Source organism: Chenopodium quinoa, unplaced genomic scaffold (genome assembly GCF_001683475.1).
Source record: "Chenopodium quinoa cultivar QQ74 unplaced genomic scaffold, ASM168347v1, whole genome shotgun sequence".
NCBI classification, from domain to species: domain Eukaryota; kingdom Viridiplantae; phylum Streptophyta; class Magnoliopsida; order Caryophyllales; family Amaranthaceae; genus Chenopodium; species Chenopodium quinoa.
In genome coordinates, this window is record NW_018745170.1 from 2,445,786 (window position 1) to 2,464,859 (window position 19,074).

At 34.5% G+C, this 19,074-nt stretch overlaps 2 protein-coding genes across 2 annotated transcripts; both read left to right on the plus strand.

The window, feature by feature from the left end:
• Positions 1–1,944: 1,944 nt before the first annotated feature.
• On the plus strand, positions 1,945–6,020 carry LOC110710248. The gene is made up of 3 exons (XM_021888522.1): positions 1,945–2,222; positions 2,345–2,532; positions 5,461–6,020. The coding sequence occupies exons 1-3, from the start codon at positions 1,945–1,947 to the stop codon at positions 6,018–6,020; spliced, it is 1,026 nt and encodes a 341-aa protein (XP_021744214.1).
• Positions 6,021–6,783: 763 nt separating this feature from the next.
• On the plus strand, positions 6,784–12,742 carry LOC110710134 (protein FLOWERING LOCUS D-like). The gene is made up of 4 exons (XM_021888388.1): positions 6,784–8,750; positions 10,587–11,348; positions 11,444–11,492; positions 11,572–12,742. The coding sequence occupies exons 1-4, from the start codon at positions 6,947–6,949 to the stop codon at positions 11,903–11,905; spliced, it is 2,949 nt and encodes a 982-aa protein (XP_021744080.1). The 5' UTR covers positions 6,784–6,946; the 3' UTR covers positions 11,906–12,742.
• Positions 12,743–19,074: the final 6,332 nt, after the last annotated feature.

Here is a 19,074-nt window from a genome sequence, read left to right on the forward strand (position 1 = left end):
TTTGCTCTTTTACTTTAGTTTCAAGAATACAGACCACATCAGAATTCTGCTGGAAGAGCAACTGTTTCATCACAGCTATCTTCCCAGGGTCATTAAGACCCCTTATGTTCCAGGAAAGGATAATCATGTCCCCAAAGGGGGATTACCATCACCCCCGATAGGATTATTATCTTCAATTTCAAAAACCCCTGTCTCCTTCACAGTCAGAGGCTGATAAGAGTTGGGACTTGTGACAGGAAAAGAGATCTGTCTGTTAGCCTTTTGCTTGTTCTTCTTAGCAACAACTTGCCATTCCTCTGGTTTCTGAACTTGCTGTTCTGGTGTAACCTCATTAACAGCTATGGCAACACCCTCCTTAACAAGAGGCATAGGATTAGCCTGCTTAGGGACCCATACCTTCTTAACTTGATTCTGACCAGGTTGACTGGTCTCAACACTCTGCTGTGGTGCCTGTTTTCTAGAAGCAGAACAGTCATGTCCTACCTTATTGCACCTCTTACAAAATGGTGGCAGCCATTCAAATTGAATCTTGAGCTCAATCACTTCCCCAGCTGGATTCTCAACCCATACAGAGGCTGGAAGGGGCTTTGTAACATCTATTTCAACCAGAATTCTAGCAAAAGACACTCTTAATTGTCTTGAAGTGCATTCATCTGCACAAATTGGGACTCCTAGAGTGCTTCCAATTCTACTGAGAGTATCAGCTCCCGAACAATTCAAGGGTAAGTTGGGCAGCTTCACCCATAGAGGAATAGTTCTCAGGATCTCTGAATGAAAGTCGAACTTATCATTCCAAGCTTTAATTATAGCTGGTTTACCAAAAAACATGTGAGGACCTGTACTTAGTATTATATTTTTATCATTTTCAGATTTTAGGCTGATAATAAAATACCCCTCATCATGCCAATAAATGTCTGGTGTACTTATAGTTCTCCAATTTTCAGCAATAAATCGATGAACAGCAGTGATTGTAGGGGAATATCCAACAACATAAAAGATTAAGGCATTACCCCATTTTTTACTTCCATCAGAGAGCTCAGAAGCTTTAAGCTTAGCTACAGACTTCCCATCAACGATTTGAGGAGCAATAAAAGACAGAGTTACTCCTTTAGCACTCAATTTACCTTTGTAGGTTTGATCTGCAGGCATTGCTTCTGATGATTTCTCCATATCTTCAGGGCCCATAGAGCTCTCCTGAACATAATCAACAGGCCTAACCAAGCCTTCATTATGATCAGAAATCAATGGAACAGTAACCGCTGAAACCCTAGTTACTGTTCCATTGAAATTACCCTGAATTTGAGCATTAGAGCTTTTGTAAAAGCTTTCCAGCCTTTTCAAATCACCGCATGAAATCTTACCAGCAGCTGGATTAACTAAATGAGGGGGTGGAGTCACGAGTTCATCTTCTTCAACAATCGAAACTGGCTTAGAAGAAACTCCTGATTTCTCAGGATTATCCAAATTTTCATTAACAGAAGCTAGATTAGAGTTTTGCGGAAGTAGAGTTGATTGTTTTTTCTTGCGCGGCATGGTGAACCCCAAGCTAGATGAAGAAACCCAGCCTAGCAAACGAAAATCACCATGGGAGAGCTAGAGAGAAAAGTCAACGAAAGTCAACGCAAGCAAAACCCTTTTTTTTTGTCAGTGTACTATTTGCTATTATAAGTTGTATGTTTTATTATTATTGTTAGTAGCGTTATTGTCATTGTAGCTTGTAAGTTTTATCTTGAAATACTAACCAAAATCCTATCTTCTGACATCCCTTGTTTTATGATCACATATCCTTATCCTATTTTTATCTATAAAATTCATAAGATTACTCCCAGTAACATTACATCTATTAATATCAACCTTCTATTTCCCTCAGACACAAAAAAAAAAAAAAAAAAAAAAAAACCCAACAACCTTTTATCTCAAATATTGTTTGATAATAAACATAATATGAATTTTGATTCTAACTCTTCAAGTTCATCTTCAAGTTCAACTGATGAAATCTATGATCACATGGTCATGGATTTTATCAACAAGAGTCATCGATTACAAGTAATGCAAAATGCAGTACTTGTAGCTGTAAATAATTTAGTACAGCAAAATGAACAAAAACGTCAAAGAAAACGAAGGATAACTATGCCGAGAAATCGTGAAGCAGCTCACGACAATTTAGTTGCTGATTACTTTAGTGACCAACCGGTATACGATGAAACCACGTTTCGAAGGAGGTTTCGTATGCAAAGACCCCTTTTCCTTTGCATTGTAAACACATTAAGTGCAACTAACCGCTACTTCCAACAACCTTCAAATGATACATGTGTCTTGGTGCTTCACCTCTTAAAAAATGCAGAGCAGCCATGCGTATGTTGGCTTATGGTTGTTCAGCTGATCAAGTAGATGAATATCTGAAGCTCGGTGAAAGCACTGCTAGAGAATGCCTTGAACATATTGTCGAAGGAGTAATTGCTCAATTTGCAACTGAGTACCTTCGCAAGCCAACATTGAAAGATATCCAACGCCTCCTTAGAGAAGTGGAGTGTAATACCGTGGAAATTCCCTTCTTTTAAAATACTCTTTTTACTCTAAATGAAACTTATTTTAGGAAATAACCAAAATATTACCGCCACTGTGATAACGGCTAAGGCTAGTTTTCAAAGTCTCACAGCGGAAGTCTGAAACATAAAAACCGACTTTTAAAAATAAAGCTTAAAACTTGAGTTCACAACCTCAAAACAAAAGTAAAATAAAACATTCACAAGTTGGAACCAATTCAAACATATGGCCCTTCTTAAAAACCAATTAAAAATAAACATAATATTGTTAGTCAATAAACAATAATCAATAATTCAAAATACTAAAACCAAGAAACATAACAAGTAACTTTCTGCACTCTATCCCATCATGCTCTTCATGCTTCAAGTACCCGATACTTCCTCTTTATTCAACTCTCTACTCACCATAAAAATGGGTCATAGTAGGGCCAATCCAAAGGAAAGTCAAACACAAACACAAAAGTACGAATCAGCAAAGCTGAGTACATATGCACCACACTAACATGAATATCCTAACATCAAAATAAAAACAATAATTAAAACATGCTCGCCATACAATCACAAGTCAACCTACTTTTGACTCATAACTAGCAATATTAATTATTAATAATAATTTTGGATTACGCATCGAACGGGTTTCCTTCCTTGAAAATAGTCCATTAAATATTGAGCTTCCAATAGCACCTATTATGTCACACTTGGTGACGGAATTCCAGCACATTAATAATAAAAGAAAGTACAGCGTCCTGTACCCCTGTAGAAGCTATGGTTAAATATGAAACCCCATAACTCCCCCCATATGTTCATACTCAAGGTATATACGTTCCAAGAGTTTTGGTGCGAATCCTCTTACACTTTACGTGATTTACAAATTTAACTTGTGATGACTCCAACCAATCAATTAAGAACAAACATCATAACAATCAATACAAACTTCCCAATTCATTCTTGAATTAATTAGTGAGCACATACTATTTATTTTAATTAAGGTTCTTTGCCTAGTTTTGTTCACAAAATTACAGATTACTACCTTGGTGCATAAGATGCACTACTAAACTTCATTGGCTCAAACTCAACTTACTTGAGTGAGTAATTAAATAAACTAACTTCTTGACTCAACACCAATAATAAATGGGTGAGAAATAAATTCATGAATCATGATCAATAATTCTAACTTTAGCTCTTTAACTCATATATAAGCCTTGCTTTTAAATACATGCTTTCTTGATACTTGAAAATAAAACATACTTCCATGATTCATACATATTCAACTTGTATCATGCCTCAAATAATATATTCACATGCTTGCATAACAAATCATGCTCAACCAACATCAATTCCAAGCATATAATCAACCAAACATGCTACTAATTCATCACTTAAATCATACTTTACGATCCTAGCATGATACTACGCATATAGAAATATTCTTGTGCACATACGTACCTTGAACAATGTCTAAACTCGGTCACACTCACTAGAAATCACCTAGCTCAAAGTTTCCTACAAATAAGAATACATAACTATAATTAATCTACTATTCTAACAAATTTCCAGCAACTATAATACTCTTTAAACCTTACTAATTAACCCAATTTAATGACATAAAAGCCATAAAACCTTTTCTTTAAGTGGGTACTTCAAATCCTTTCAAAAAGACTTAATTTTTATGACTTAAATAAAATGCCAGCATACTTATTTAATATAAAACATCACTAATAGACTAGAAAATCATATTTAAATCATTAAAACCCTTTTCCCTTTTATGGGTAATCAAACTCTAACTCAATAATTAAAAAGTAATGTGCATAGATAAATTTCAGCATTAATTTGATGGTTTTATACTCATTAAAACATGTTTAAACCATTAATTAAACAACAACATCAACCTAGGATCAAACCCTCACCATAAATATTAAATTCCCAAATTTTAGGGTTTGTAAATTAAGGTTTTTGATTGAATAAAAATCTGAAAATTATATAAATAATTTAACAACATCAAACACCCAAAATCAATACCAAAACATAATCAAAATCATGCTTTAAATTAATAAAATAATAGAATTAAATTAGGAAAAGAAAAAGAGTGTTTTTTTTAATAATACCAAAACACCAAAAATAAACAAAAGGAGAGAGAAGGAGAGGGTGGTTGGCGGGCTGCCGACTGTTTCTGCTGCCGCCGGTGGTGGTGGTGGCGCCGGTGGTTGCCGGCGTGAGGGGAGAAGAAGAGGGAAAGAGAGGCGTGGGGAAGGAGAGGAAAAAGAAGAAGAAAAAAAAAGAGAGGAAAAATAAGGGGAAAGAGGAGAGAGAAAATAAAGAGAAAACCTTGGAATTTTTTTGTGAAATCTGACAATTACGATTTTAGAATGAAAAATCTTGAGATTTTAAAGTATTTATACTCCCCTTTTAAAACAAAAACTCATAATTACAAAACTGTCATTACTAAATCCTACTCCCCCTTGACTTCTTCGTTTGGGGCCAACTTGTTAGACTTTTAAGTGTCCTCAATTCTTTAACAAGTTGATCCAACTTAAAATAAGATGACCCAATTCAAAACGCTTTTATTGCCTCAATTAATGACCCATATTATTTTATGCACACTTACCTAATATTTAAATAATTAATTTCTTTTAAAATGAAATAAATCATTTTAATTTATAAAATAAATATAATATATAATTAAATTATATATATATATATATATATATATATATATATATATATATATATATATATATATATATATATAAAATAAAAATACTGAGTATTACAAGGAGGACAAAGGTTTCCCTAGCATGCAGGGTAGCATAGATTGCATGCATTAGATATGGAAAAATTGTCCAGTTGGATGGAAAGGAATATATCAAGGAAAATCTAAAATGACGACTGTTATTTTAGAAGCGATTGCTTCTAGGGATTTATGGATTTGGCACGCCTGGATCATGCAATGACATTAATGTACTTCAACGTTCTCCGGTGTTCGATGATATAATAAATAATCGTGCTCCACAAGTTCTGTTCACAGTTAATGGAAATAGTTACAACAAAGGATATTATCTCACATATGGGATTTATCCAAAATGGTCGACATTTATAGATGCTATTGCGGCCCCACAAACCTGTAAGGATAAATTGTTCACTGAACGTCAAGAGAGTGCTAGAAAGGATGTTGAGCGTGCATTTGGTGTGTCACAAGCTCGGTTTGCAATATTTAGGAAGCCTGCTTTGGCATGGAGTGTAGAGTTGATGTGGAAAATCATGATGACTTGCATCATCATCCACAACATGATCGTTGAAGACGAGCGTGATACATATTTAAACTATAAAGATCCACTTGAGTTCGCCCAAGAACAGCCTGGAAATATGCCATGGTCGTCCTCAATCAGAAATGCAACAACATTTACCGTAACTCCCGGGCATTATGATCTTGATAATTTCGGTAGATTGATAGCTTCAATAGACAAGTCCATGTGACATTTAAGAACGACTTGGTTGAGCATTTATGGGCAAGGTCTAGGAGCTTGGTTGAAAATTAGCATTTCAATAATTTTTAATTATGTATGTTATTTTCGTTGCTTATTTTTATCCGTGCATTTCATGTTTTTAATTCATGTATTTCTTCTTTTTACTAACTTTCTTATATTAACGTGCTAATGTGAAAAAGTATTAGTTGACGTGTTTTATGTTCATTTAATAATAATAATAATAATTAACATCTTTTACAAACTTTAATAATAATTAAGTGTATTAATAGGAGAGGGAATATATGGTAGGTTATAAGTAAATAGGAGAGAGAAAATGGGAAAGGATACTCATTGATGTTGGAAATATTTAAGAAAAATGATGAATTCATGGATGGAGATAGTAGAACATGATGTGGAGGGAAGAGAGTGTGATGTGTCAAGTGGAGGAAAGGAGAGAGTAAATGGGAAAGAATTTTAGCATCCTTATCATTATTTATGCTCTTAAGGTGAACTAAACAAGCCATAAAAAAAAACACCCCGAATCAATTGAAGGAACCCTGGTTAATATCATAAATTAACAATTTCAGTTTATCTCCTCTCACAACTTTATGAATGGATTTCTGTGCTCCTTTATTATTTTACTTTTATCATTTAAAAAATAAAAGAAAATGATTAAATTGTGAAAGGAGATATATTCACATATTTATATCGGAAAAAAGTTTGAATTTACCCCAATTAATCATCTATAAACGAAATTTCTTTCAAATTTTTTGACATAAAATTATTCTGTCATGTAATAAACCCAGAAAAATTGCAGCAGGTGGCGCGCCAAAATAACAAACAAAGGATCGTCTCCTTTAACTATCTTTTTCTCTCTCCTCCGCCATTGTTGTCTTTCTTGAAAAAGTCCAAGAAATTTCAACACTTTCTTCCAAAATGCCTGAAAACAACTGCTCTTCCTTCTCTTCACTCAACGATAACCTCCTCGAATTCGACCGTTTTGTCAACCCTAACCCTAACCCTAATTCCGATAACTTAAACCCTAACAATGATAGTAATAATCCAATTGAACATTCGAATTTAATTTCTCAATCGTTTTCGAGCTTCAATGTCAGCTGTTCTGATCCCAGTACGCCCAGCAATCTTCTCACTCTCACTATCCCTCGAAAACGACGTCGTGGGAGGCCTCGGAGTACGCTTTCTTCTATTCCTTCTTACAAGCAGGTATTTTCGATTCCTCAAATTTATGGTAATTCTGTTGATGTTAGTAATGGTAGTTCTGTTAATGCGCAATTTACGAAACCCAATTTGCAATTGAACCCTAGTTCAGTAGATTTGTCTGAGGACATTATTGTGATTAATCGGGAAGCTACGGCCGAGGCGCTGACCGCGCTTACGGCCGGGTTTCCTGCTGATTCTGTTACTGATGAGGAAATTGATGCTGGTGTGTTGCCAGTAGTTGGGGGGATTGAACAGGTTAATTATATTTTGATTAGGAATCATATAATTACGAAATGGAGGGAGAATGTGTCGAATTGGGTTTCGAAGGAGATGTTTCTTAATGTTATTCCGAAGCATTGTCATTGGCTTTTAGATACCGCGTATGATTTCTTGGTGTCTCACGGGTATGTTAATTTTGGGGTTGCACCGGCAATTAAGGAAAGATTTCCGATGGAACCTAGTAAGGGGAGTGTTATTGTTATTGGGGCCGGGTTGGCTGGATTGGCAGCTGCTCGGCAGTTGATGCGTTTTGGGTTTAAGGTGACTGTTTTGGAGGGAAGGAAGCGTGCTGGAGGTAGGGTTTATACAAAGAAGATGGAGGGATCAAATAAGGTTGCTGCTGCAGATTTAGGGGGGAGTGTTTTGACAGGTACCCTTGGCAATCCACTCGGGATTTTGGCCCGGCAGCTGTCTTATTCCCTTCATAAGATAAGGGATAAGTGTCCTATTTATCGGGTTGATGGATCACCAGTTGACCCTATTTTGGACTCTAAGGTGGAGAACGCTTTTAACAAGCTTTTAGATAAAGCAAGCCGCCTGCGGCAATTGATGGGGGAAGTTTCACAGGATGTTTCTTTAGGAGCTGCATTGGATACGTTTAGTCAAATGTGTGGGGATGCAGTTACTGATGAGGAGAAGAACTTGTTTAATTGGCACTTTGCTAATTTAGAATATGCAAATGCTGGTTTGCTTTCAAAGCTTTCTCTTGCATTTTGGGACCAAGATGACCCTTATGATATGGGTGGGGATCATTGTTTTTTGTCTGGAGGAAATGGAAGATTGGTGCACGCTTTGACAGAAAATGTACCAATCATGTATGAAAAAACAGTTACTTCGATTCGCTATGGTAGTGATGGGGTTCAGGTCGCTGCTGGAAACCAAGTTTTTGAAGGTGAAATGGTTCTGTGCACCGTCCCATTAGGGGTGTTGAAATCTGGCTCCATTAAGTTCGTACCTGAGCTACCTCAGAGGAAACTTGACGGAATAAAGAGGTTGGGTTTTGGCTGTTTAAATAAAGTTGCCATGCTCTTCCCCCATGTCTTTTGGGGCACAGATCTTGATACATTTGGTCATCTATCTGATGATCCTCTTCGACGAGGAGAATTTTTTCTATTCTACAGCTATGCAACTGTTGCTGGTGGACCTCTTTTAATAGCTTTAGTTGCTGGAGAAGCTGCACACAAGTTTGAGTCAATGCCTCCTACCGATGCTGTGACGCATGTTCTTCAAATTCTTAGGGGTATGAAATCCTTCTCAGTTTCTTACCACATTACTCATGACTTGAAGCAAGCGGTTCTGCTTCAAGCTCTCGCTTGGTGTGCGTTCATAATCCTCAGCTTCCACATTACTGTATCTGATATCAAGTACACTCTGTATTTCTTGTTTATGAACAAAATCCCTCACTTTTCTTTTTGCTTGTCTATAGATATAATTTTTTTTTGTCCTGTGAAGCAGCTGATGCTATTCGTTATAATTTTAAAAGACTTAGGGCATGTTTAGTAAACAGTGTGTTGCCTTCGAATTAGCCATTTGGACCTTCTTTAGCGGATTGAATGTCCTAACTAGTTATTCCTAGTGTTTGTTAATGGGCGGATTAGGAAAACAGATTGGTACCAAACCGCTAATTTCAAATTGTTCAATATAGCAGTGTTTTGTTATTAGCGGATTGGAATCTCATTTAAAAATACACACTTGCAAATTATCTTCCATTCTTTACTGGTTAGCTTCTCCATCCTTCTTATTCAACATATATTATATGTAATGTATTTGAAATTTAATAAATTCAATACAATGAGAGTGTGAGGCATGAAAATTTTACCTGGATTGATATTTACTGAGATATTTTGGCAAGTAGGCCCAGTAAAGTTTATTATTTTAGATCTAATAGATATGCTTGATTAGTCCCTATAGTAGTATGGAATGGTTGTTGCCCTTGTTGGAGTCTTCATGCTTGCATAGCAATTCTTGGAGTTTGTCAGATAATTGAATTTGGATTATAATTTTCGAATTCGAGAAATTAATGGGTAGGAATTTATGGGTCTTGATGGAATTTGTGATGACTTTTTCTAATTGCCTACTTCTTGCCTTTATATTTCACTGTTCCTTTTCCCTTTTATAGAGCATTTGGTGGAATATTATATACAATATATGGCTCTAATCATTTCTCTTTTTTATTTTATTTTATTAGTAAAGTTTGTAAATATAAGATTAACATAAGTGTTAAAATATTCTAACACGGGTAGAAATTAATTTTAATGATAATTTCTTATTTGTACAAAAGTTCAATGGTCTTTCAATGCTATAGTAACATTTGTTTGCATTATTCAATCAATATTAATAAAATATACTTCATATCCTATATTTATATTGAATTCACCATATAAATATATACTTCGTATTTGTTAACAAAACTCCAATGCCCAACAATAAATTGTATCAATGTCCTTATTGATTATTTCAAACAATTACAGTAGTTATCTACTGGTGTATATACCAAACACTTATATACAAACAATTGATACAATCAACTTGTCAAACCAGTTAATTATACAAGTGGGTAATCGCTTGAACTGGAGCTTGTATTACAAGAATTGGAATAGTTTCCTGAAGAAACAACTATATTCTGTACTGTTAGGTCTAACAAATCTGAAATGAGAAGATTAAAAATGCAGGAGTACCGAGTGTGTACCCCACAGCAATAAATTATGTCATGTGCTGTTAATCGATTTTTTTTTAGTAATGATTACCATTTCTTAAGCAAAGAAATAGAGCATGTTGTAACAGCTATTGGCATAATGGCTATCACCATGGTAATGGATTGATACTGCTCGATTGTTTTCTGTGGCTGGAAATTGAAGAAATTGTGTCATTTAAATTAACTTGGTAGACTAGGGAAACAGAAGCTGTATCAATGTGTGCTTGATTGTTTCCTTGAACTTCATCGTTGTGTCGTAATTAGGTAGTGGATTCTTGTGCTGTGGTTGCAAACCACTGTTTTGATGATTGATTTTCACAGTGTACTCAGATTTGCATTTCATCACTGATTGATAGTCCTTGTTTCTAAATATCCATATAGGAATCTATGAACCACAAGGAATCACCGTCCCAGAACCTATCCAAACAGTCTGTACCAGATGGGGCAGCGACCCCTTCTGTCTGGGTTCTTATTCTAATGTAGCCGTAGGTGCTTCGGGAGATGACTATGATATACTAGCAGAAACTGTGGGAGATGGTAGACTATTTTTTGCCGGAGAGGCAACAACAAGAAGATATCCTGCAACCATGCATGGAGCCTTTCTCAGCGGTCTTCGAGAAGCTGCCAACATGGCACATTATGCTAGTGCACGAGCTTTGAAATTTAAAATTGAGAGGTGTCCCTCCAAAAATGCTCATACCTGTGCTTCACTTCTTGCTGATCTTTTTAGAGAACCTGATCTAGAATTCGGGAGCTTTTCTGTTATTTTTGAGAAGGATAATGCTGACCCCAAGTCAAGTGTTATTCTAAGGGTTACTTTTACTGAACCTCGAAAGAAGAGCCACGATGGTTCAAAAGCAGATACGATGCATTCAAAAAAATTGCTTTTCCAGCAGCTTCAATCACATTTCAATGATAAGCAACAAATTCATGTTTACACTTTGCTAACTAGACAACAAGCACTTGAGTTGAGAGAAGTCAGAGGTGGTGATGATATGAGGTTGCATTACCTCTCTGAAAAACTCGGGATTAAGTTGGTGGGAAGAAAGGGTCTCGGCCCCACAGCTGATGCTGTTATTGCCTCCATTAAAGCAGAAAGGGGCAGTCGCAAAACTGCTTCACCTACTGTAGCTGTGAAATCAGGTGTTTTTTATAGCCTAGTTTCAATTTAATCTTTCTTTTGATTTTATTTCTTTGTTATTTGTTGGAATTCATTAACTTATTTTGTTTTGCTTTAGAGGAAATGTTGAGACCCAAAGGAGCTTCTGAAAAGCGGAAAATGATTAGGTATGAGTTGAAAATTTTTCTAATTTTCTTTCTTGTAGTTCCTTCCAACTCTTTTACTAAGAGTAATTGTCCATTGCAGGAAAGCTAAAGTAATCAGAAACGGTAGTGTTCCAGTGCCATCTAATTCTGGGGGAAATTACAATGGCCTCATGCCACATTCTAAAGGGGAAGGCAGCAATGGCTTAAGCACTCCTCTCAAAGTAGCGTCTAGTGAAAGCTCCCCAATGTCATCTGAGGCAATTGGTCGTGCTGATGTGCCAAATTCTTCTGAAGCTGTAGGCTGTGACAATGGGTTGTTGCCTTCTAATAATGCAATCATGGATGTTGAGACTAATATCACTGCTCCGCGGTGTTTGAATGTGTCCTTTGACAAAATTCCAGAAGACAAAATTGGGTCTTCTGAATTGTCGTGATCATGGTATAAGGAGACCATCTGTTAATTACTTAATTGGTTGCTTCTGATGCTACTAGTTCCACATGAAGATTGACTTGTAGACGTTGTAGTGTAAATCTCTTTCACAAAGTTGGGTTGCTGCGTACTCTGGTAAAACCAATCACCTGTGGATTCTCATATTTTGTTGTTGCTTGTACAACCTTATACCTTGGGTCAGTTTGCTGGTAGGGTTTGGAAGTGTATGTGGTACATGTGGATTGACATGTGAGTATGTGACCCAGACCTCCTGCTTCGCAAACTGGAAATCTACAATCTTGTTATTGATGAGGTACGAATGCTGCCTTCTAATATTGCAATTTCAAGAAATGAGTGACAATTGTAAACAATTCCTTTGAGAACTTATCCATCCTCGGCTAAAAAAGTGACATACATTTGGGGAGTGTATAATTCATCATTCATCTTCATTTGTGGAGTGACTTGACTCCAGAGTCTAGACTTTCTAATTGAGCTGGATTTGGAACTTGAATATGTCGTAACTTCTTGAGAATACCGAAGCTAGACTCCGGAAGGAGATGGCAAAAATTTTCCCCGGGAGCAGCATTTGATACCACCCCTTCAGCAACTCTGGGAGGACAATTATAGGAGTTCGCACTCTAAAAGTGACCATGTAGAATTACGTTCCTATTTAGATTCACCTCTAGTCTCTAGATTATCAGCAGCAACCCACGTAACAGTGTACTTGTTGTGTCTCATGGCAGTGAGTAAAGACGGTCATTGTATGTTGATTCACTGTAAGCTATTGTTGTTGTATAGTATTTCGAGTTATTGGTAATATTATTGAAAAGATTGTCGTAAAGTTTTTTTTCCTTTGTTAAATAGTGGTTGATTATTGTACATTTTTGGATTTTAACATTGTTCTTTATATACAAACAACACAAAACAATTAGGGACAAACTTGCTCAAAAAATTCACCAAATAAATCAGTTTCTTAAAGAGATGTTCGAGATAATTTTCAAAAATATAAAAGAAAAAGTCGAACTCGCTTATGTAGTTAAACACCAAAATATTTTTAGTGTACCAACCTGAGTCATTTCGTGGCCATACAAATATACAATAGTAACTTGTTACTCGTATTAGATATTAGTATCTCTATTCTAATAATCCACACACCACTCTAGAGTTTCCACTATCAAATATGGCCACGCAAACCCGAGATTCAATTGAGTAGTGGTGATTGAGCGAAAGTTAGTTGCAATTGGGTACTCAACAATTTTGGCAGTAAAAAAACTCAACTTTATTATTAAGCTAAATATAATTTTTATTATTGAGTACTCAACAAAGATATTTTTTTTTTTAAACGAACAGAGACACTTTTTCAGATAAGTTTACAAACAACCAAAATAAAAGGTAATACAAAAGGCAGCTAACACTTACTGTAACAGCCAACGAACAATTTCCTTGAGTTTTTCAAGAATTTGATCAAATTGATTAGCCATTGAACTAGTTAAATGATTGCTCCAATCTCCAACCTCTCCTTTCCTAAATAATCAACCCAATCCACATAAAATCTTCCATGTCATTTCTTTCATACTGTTAAGGCTACAAAGCTCGATAATATTATAACACTTTCTTTCTCCTCCTCTTCAGAAAACGGGCAACCCACAAACTCGGCCAATTTTTTCAAATGAGCTTTTGGTTCCGTTTTTAGCCCTTCATATTATATGAACAACACATGTTGTGGATTCTTTTTGCTCTCCTTCCAATTCAATACCCTAACACATGATCTTCGTAAGGGCCAAACGGGGAGACACCCGTGCAGTACTTATTTAAAAGTCCGGGTTAGTACCCTTGATTACGTCGAACTGAAGATTAAAATGCCAAAATGACACAAAAGTGTCTAAGGGATTTCGACAAACATAAACAATTCGACATTTTCAGGTTTTCATTGAATCTGGTAATGAATGATACGGGATGTGCATAGCAAAGAGTCGTGGTAAGGGTATTTCTGTTAAGTCTGGTGAGCTTCTAAGGCTATTTTTATTTTGTAAACTTCGAGCTCGAGGTTGAGGACTAGCTCATGAGGGTTTTTGGTGAGAAAAATATGGGATTTTTTTTATACGATTTACAATGGCAAAAAGGAGAGATTTTAACCATGTCGTACCAGTTTTGGGAAGGCTGGCTAATATGATATCGGTATCATGAGCTTTTTAAATGCGACTATGCCCTCAAAATATGCACTTAAACACCAATAACCTTTATAAAGAGGCTTTGATTTCCTCATTTAATTGCTCTTCAGTGTTTGTGTTTTTGGGTTCTGATGTTGATGCCATGTAACAAAATAACAGACTTAGAGCATTAGAGGGTTATGTCACTATTTGTTTGATTAAGATCATGATCTTTGTAGTGCAACTTCATGCTCATTTCGTATTAAACTAATTAATTTAATTGATAGATCGATCGGAAGATACCAATTGAACTAAATTATTGATAATCGTTATTCATTTATACTCTCTCTGTCCCTATTTGTTTCCCCCATTTTCTATATCTGAATGTTTCTTAAAGATTGCCCAATATCTTAAATGTCTATGGGGACCACTACGTTAATTCTCATAAAAACCCACTTTATGCCCCACTACTTTTCTCTCTCATCAATTCACTCAACCAAAACTTAATAGAGTAAAAAATAAACATAGGACAAACCATTAGGGACGGAGCGACTATACAACTACATACACCCTTGACTCATAGTATGTTAGATGCATTCTTATTATTGGCACCAAAATCATATATTTCGTGTACAGATAAATACAATGTTTAATTTATTAAAGGAAAAACGAAAACTAATTATCTCACCTACGTCATTTTTGCTCAAAATAATTCTACCTTTTCGAAATCTGAAAACAATCTAAGCATTTAATACCATATTCTCGATCAAAACAAGACTTGGTTAAAAAATGAAACAATCCCACCTTTTAAATCCCACCTAAGTCATTTCTTGACCATACCAGTTAAAGGGTGAATTTTGGTTAAGTGCTTAGTCATGGTGGCACACGGCGGTGTTGAGGAAATGAGGGTGTAGAGGTGATCAATTATGGTCCGATTCGCTAGCCCTCCCGATTCGACCCAAAAATAGGGCGGGATTGGACAAGTAAAAGAAACTTTTTCGCTAAAAACCCGAATCTGACCCAAAAAGCTCACTTTGATCCAACAAGCCCATCACTTTTTTGCAGGTTTGAACATGACATTTAATGTTAATAAAGCCTGGTCTGACCATAATTTTTTATCACCTCATGGTGATTGTCCAATTGTCCTCATGTTAATTCGAAATGGAATCTATCTATCTACCTATCTATCTATACCTATACTAAAACAGAGGGCACTCTATGCAGAAGCTGCACGTGTCACCTTGATATTAAAAGTTTTCCCGCTCTTTTTCGCTATCCTAAATAAAGCTATTGTTCACTAAATTTTTTATGACCTTCTATTTCCTATAAATATTACGCATAATATAAGGAAAATATACTAGAATAATATTAATTGATCTTATATTAATTATATCCCACATGACTATATTTTTCATTACGAATAAATCACAAAAGATGGTCAAAGAAGGTTATGTAAATAGTGTAAAACTCCTTATGGTGCAATAAAAGAAAAACGGAGGAAGTATAAATTTTATTGATCCTATGTAGAAAATATTTTCATTATTTTCCTTACAGTGGAAAATTTTACTAAATATTTCAACTATCATATAATTAACGGATTGTTTAGTTTAATATAGTATTTATTTATTTAGTAAAAAGTTACATATGTACCATAATACAAGGAAAATATCATAGTTTGTATATACTAGAATAATATTAGTTGATCTTATATAATATTTTTTGTCAAAGAAAATATAAATTTTATTGATCCCATGTAGAAAATATAAATTTTATTGATCCTATGTAGAAAATATTTTCATTATTTTCCTTACAGTAGAAACTTTTACAAAATATTTCCACTATCATATAATTGACGGTTTGTTTAGTATAATATAGTATTTAATTGACGAATTGTTTAGTATAATATCATAGTCTATACACACTTCCTCCGTTCCTGAAAGTTCGACTCACTTTGTATTTGTGCAGTCTCCAATGAACATCTTTAACCATGAATATCTTCGGCTATGTATAAGTGAAAATTATAAAAAGTTGATATTTGAAATGTTTATTATAAGGGGAATCTAACAAGATCTCATATGCTAATTTATTTATATTGTATAAGTCATTAATGTGGTGAAAGTTATTTTATTTTGACCTCTTGAAAAGTAAGTGAGTCGAACTTTCAGAAATGGAGGTAATATATATATATATATATATATATATATATATATATATATATATATATATATATATATATATATATATATATATATATATATATATATATATATGTATGTATATATATACTTGGACTATTGTATTCTCCATATATACTTTGAAAATTCTAGAATTACTACTGCGAGTATTATTATGTAAGATCATGCATATAAAGTTTTATAATATTACATATTTATGTATATTTTGTTAATATTTAATTATTTATATTTAGGATGAAACATTAGCAAATTCACTAAATTTGATTGTGTCAATATTATGAAATGGAGGCAACATCAAATACCTAAAAATATACGCACATTACTCTTTTACACAAAGCAAATTTAATATTTTAAATGTATATTACTATTGCCTTTTTTTTTTTTTGTTCTACTCACTCATGGAGTACATCGTAGTATTTATGGGGTCAATCTAAAAAAAATTGGCCATCGTTTGCCATTTATATATAAATAAAAATTTCATGTACATACGAGCTTACTATAATCATTTTAATGTGTACTTCGTAATATCCAAATATCAAAATATCAAAGTCACATAATTTACATACATACATACATGCTTAAATTATTTGGTGAAATATTGACATTGGAGACCTAATTAACAAACGTAAGTGAATATAACAAAAAGTACAGGGGTAGTATAAAACAAATACTAAAATTTTTACCCAATTACTGGTTCATAATATTAAGCAGGGATGGCAATTGGGCGGTGCGGGTGCATGAACTCCCTCACCGTATCTGCATCTACCAAAATTTTTTATACCTGTGACTTACCTGCGATGGGTAAAATTTTAACACCCACTCCCGCGTAAGCGGGAGACCCATACCCGATCCACCGCCTATGTGGATATTCACTACCCGACAACCTTTATCCACTAACCTAACAACATTTGTTTGACAAATTTCCTATAAAACATGTAAATACATAATTTAATAATATACTACGTATTATACAAGTAAGTAGTCAATTTGTATAAAAGTAGTCCTTCATTACAAATACAAAAAGAATTATATAAAAAATTAATGGTAGTAATAAGTTGGCAGGTAACTGGGCGGGTAGGCATGTAATTGGTGGGTAGGCGAGTATAACATCAGATCCAACGCTACCCGCTACTCATGGTGGGTATGACTTTTGTACCCATATCTGCCTACTCACCCCCCAAAGTTGGACCTATACACGCTCCAACTGGGCGGGTGCGGTGCGGGACTCACATTTTTATACCCACATGCCATCCCTATTTATAAGTTTATAAATAATTTAATTGGTAAAATAGTAGTAGAATAATTATGTAAATACCAACGTTAAATCATGCTGTGATATTTCTAACAGCTATATATGTTAGAGCAAATTTTGATTAACACTTCATCATTATTATTAAAAAAATTGCTTTAATAAGTATACATATGAACTTATTATACCGTGTAATTGCACGGATACTATACTAGTTAATACCAAACATGTTAGGTGAGTAGATGGGCTTTGATATCTTTCCTTTCATTTCTCCTTGTTTCCCTTCCACAGCTTGCTTCCTAGTCCAGGCCCAAAAATCCATTATTTTTTCAATAATAAACCTCACTTATATACGAAGTAATAGTTTAAATCAACCTACTTCAATATAGAAAATCCCTAGAATTGAAACTCTTACATAACCTAAAGCATCACAAAGTAACTTTTGATGAATTTACCATCCACTTAAGTCAATAATTTTTATTTTTTTTTTCTTAATCAATATGTATCTCTCTCTCATGACTAAAAGTATAAAACTCTTGTCCACCAATAACCTTGTACTCCCAATGGTAAAGGAGAAATGGGGGTAAATTGACAATAAGTGAAGAGATGAGAAAGTATGTCAAATTGAGTGTTTCGTGCATCGTCATGACTAGGGGTGAGCATAAAATGGTACCTTGTAAAAAAAATTTGGAATCGAAACCAGAACCTGTTGCAATAGGTTTTTTAAAATGGAAAACAGAACTGAAACCTATTAAACTGGTTACTAGAAATCAAGAATCGGAACCAGAACCGGAATTTGCAAGTTCCGGTCCCGAGTCAGGGGTACCCTTTCTTTTAGTATACTTTCTAACTTTTTGTAGAATTATTTTTTAAAAATCTGGATGGTCACTAATTTTATAACGTGTACAACTTCTAGATGCAACAAACAAAAATTAGTTTTTTTTAGTAAATTTAATACATATACTTTTTATTATTATTTTTATATTTATCATTGTAAACTTGAGCTTGAATTGATGTATAATTTGAACTTAAGTAAAAACTTTTATCAAGTTATAGGGCACCCTTCAAGTATGGGTTCCAAAAAACTTAGAACTTGAACCGAAACCTGTTCTTAAATTTATTACTCGAAATCGGAACCTCTTGTCCAGATTCTGGTTCCTAATAGGTTCCGGTTTCAATTCAGAGTACCCTGATTTTTTGCTCACCCATAGTCATGACCAGCAACCAATAAGTCTACACTTTATGATCTACTTCGTACTCCCTTCGTTTTTTTTTTTGTAGAAAACTACACTTGCTATTTTCATCTCTTTTTTTAAGAAGTTACACTTTCTTTTTTAGAAATCAATTATAAGTTAATAATATAACTTTACCTAAATGGTCCCACTCTCTCTTATATCATTTCTCACTCCTCCAATAGTCCTCACTCCCTTTCACCTTACTTACTTTTCAAAAAAAAAAAAAAAAAAAAAAGTAACACTACTATTTTTGCTTACAATTTTTTATTACCTTATTTACCCCATTACTCCCTCTATCCCAGAATAACTGGGACTTTGGATTTCTTTCACTACTTATGTATTAA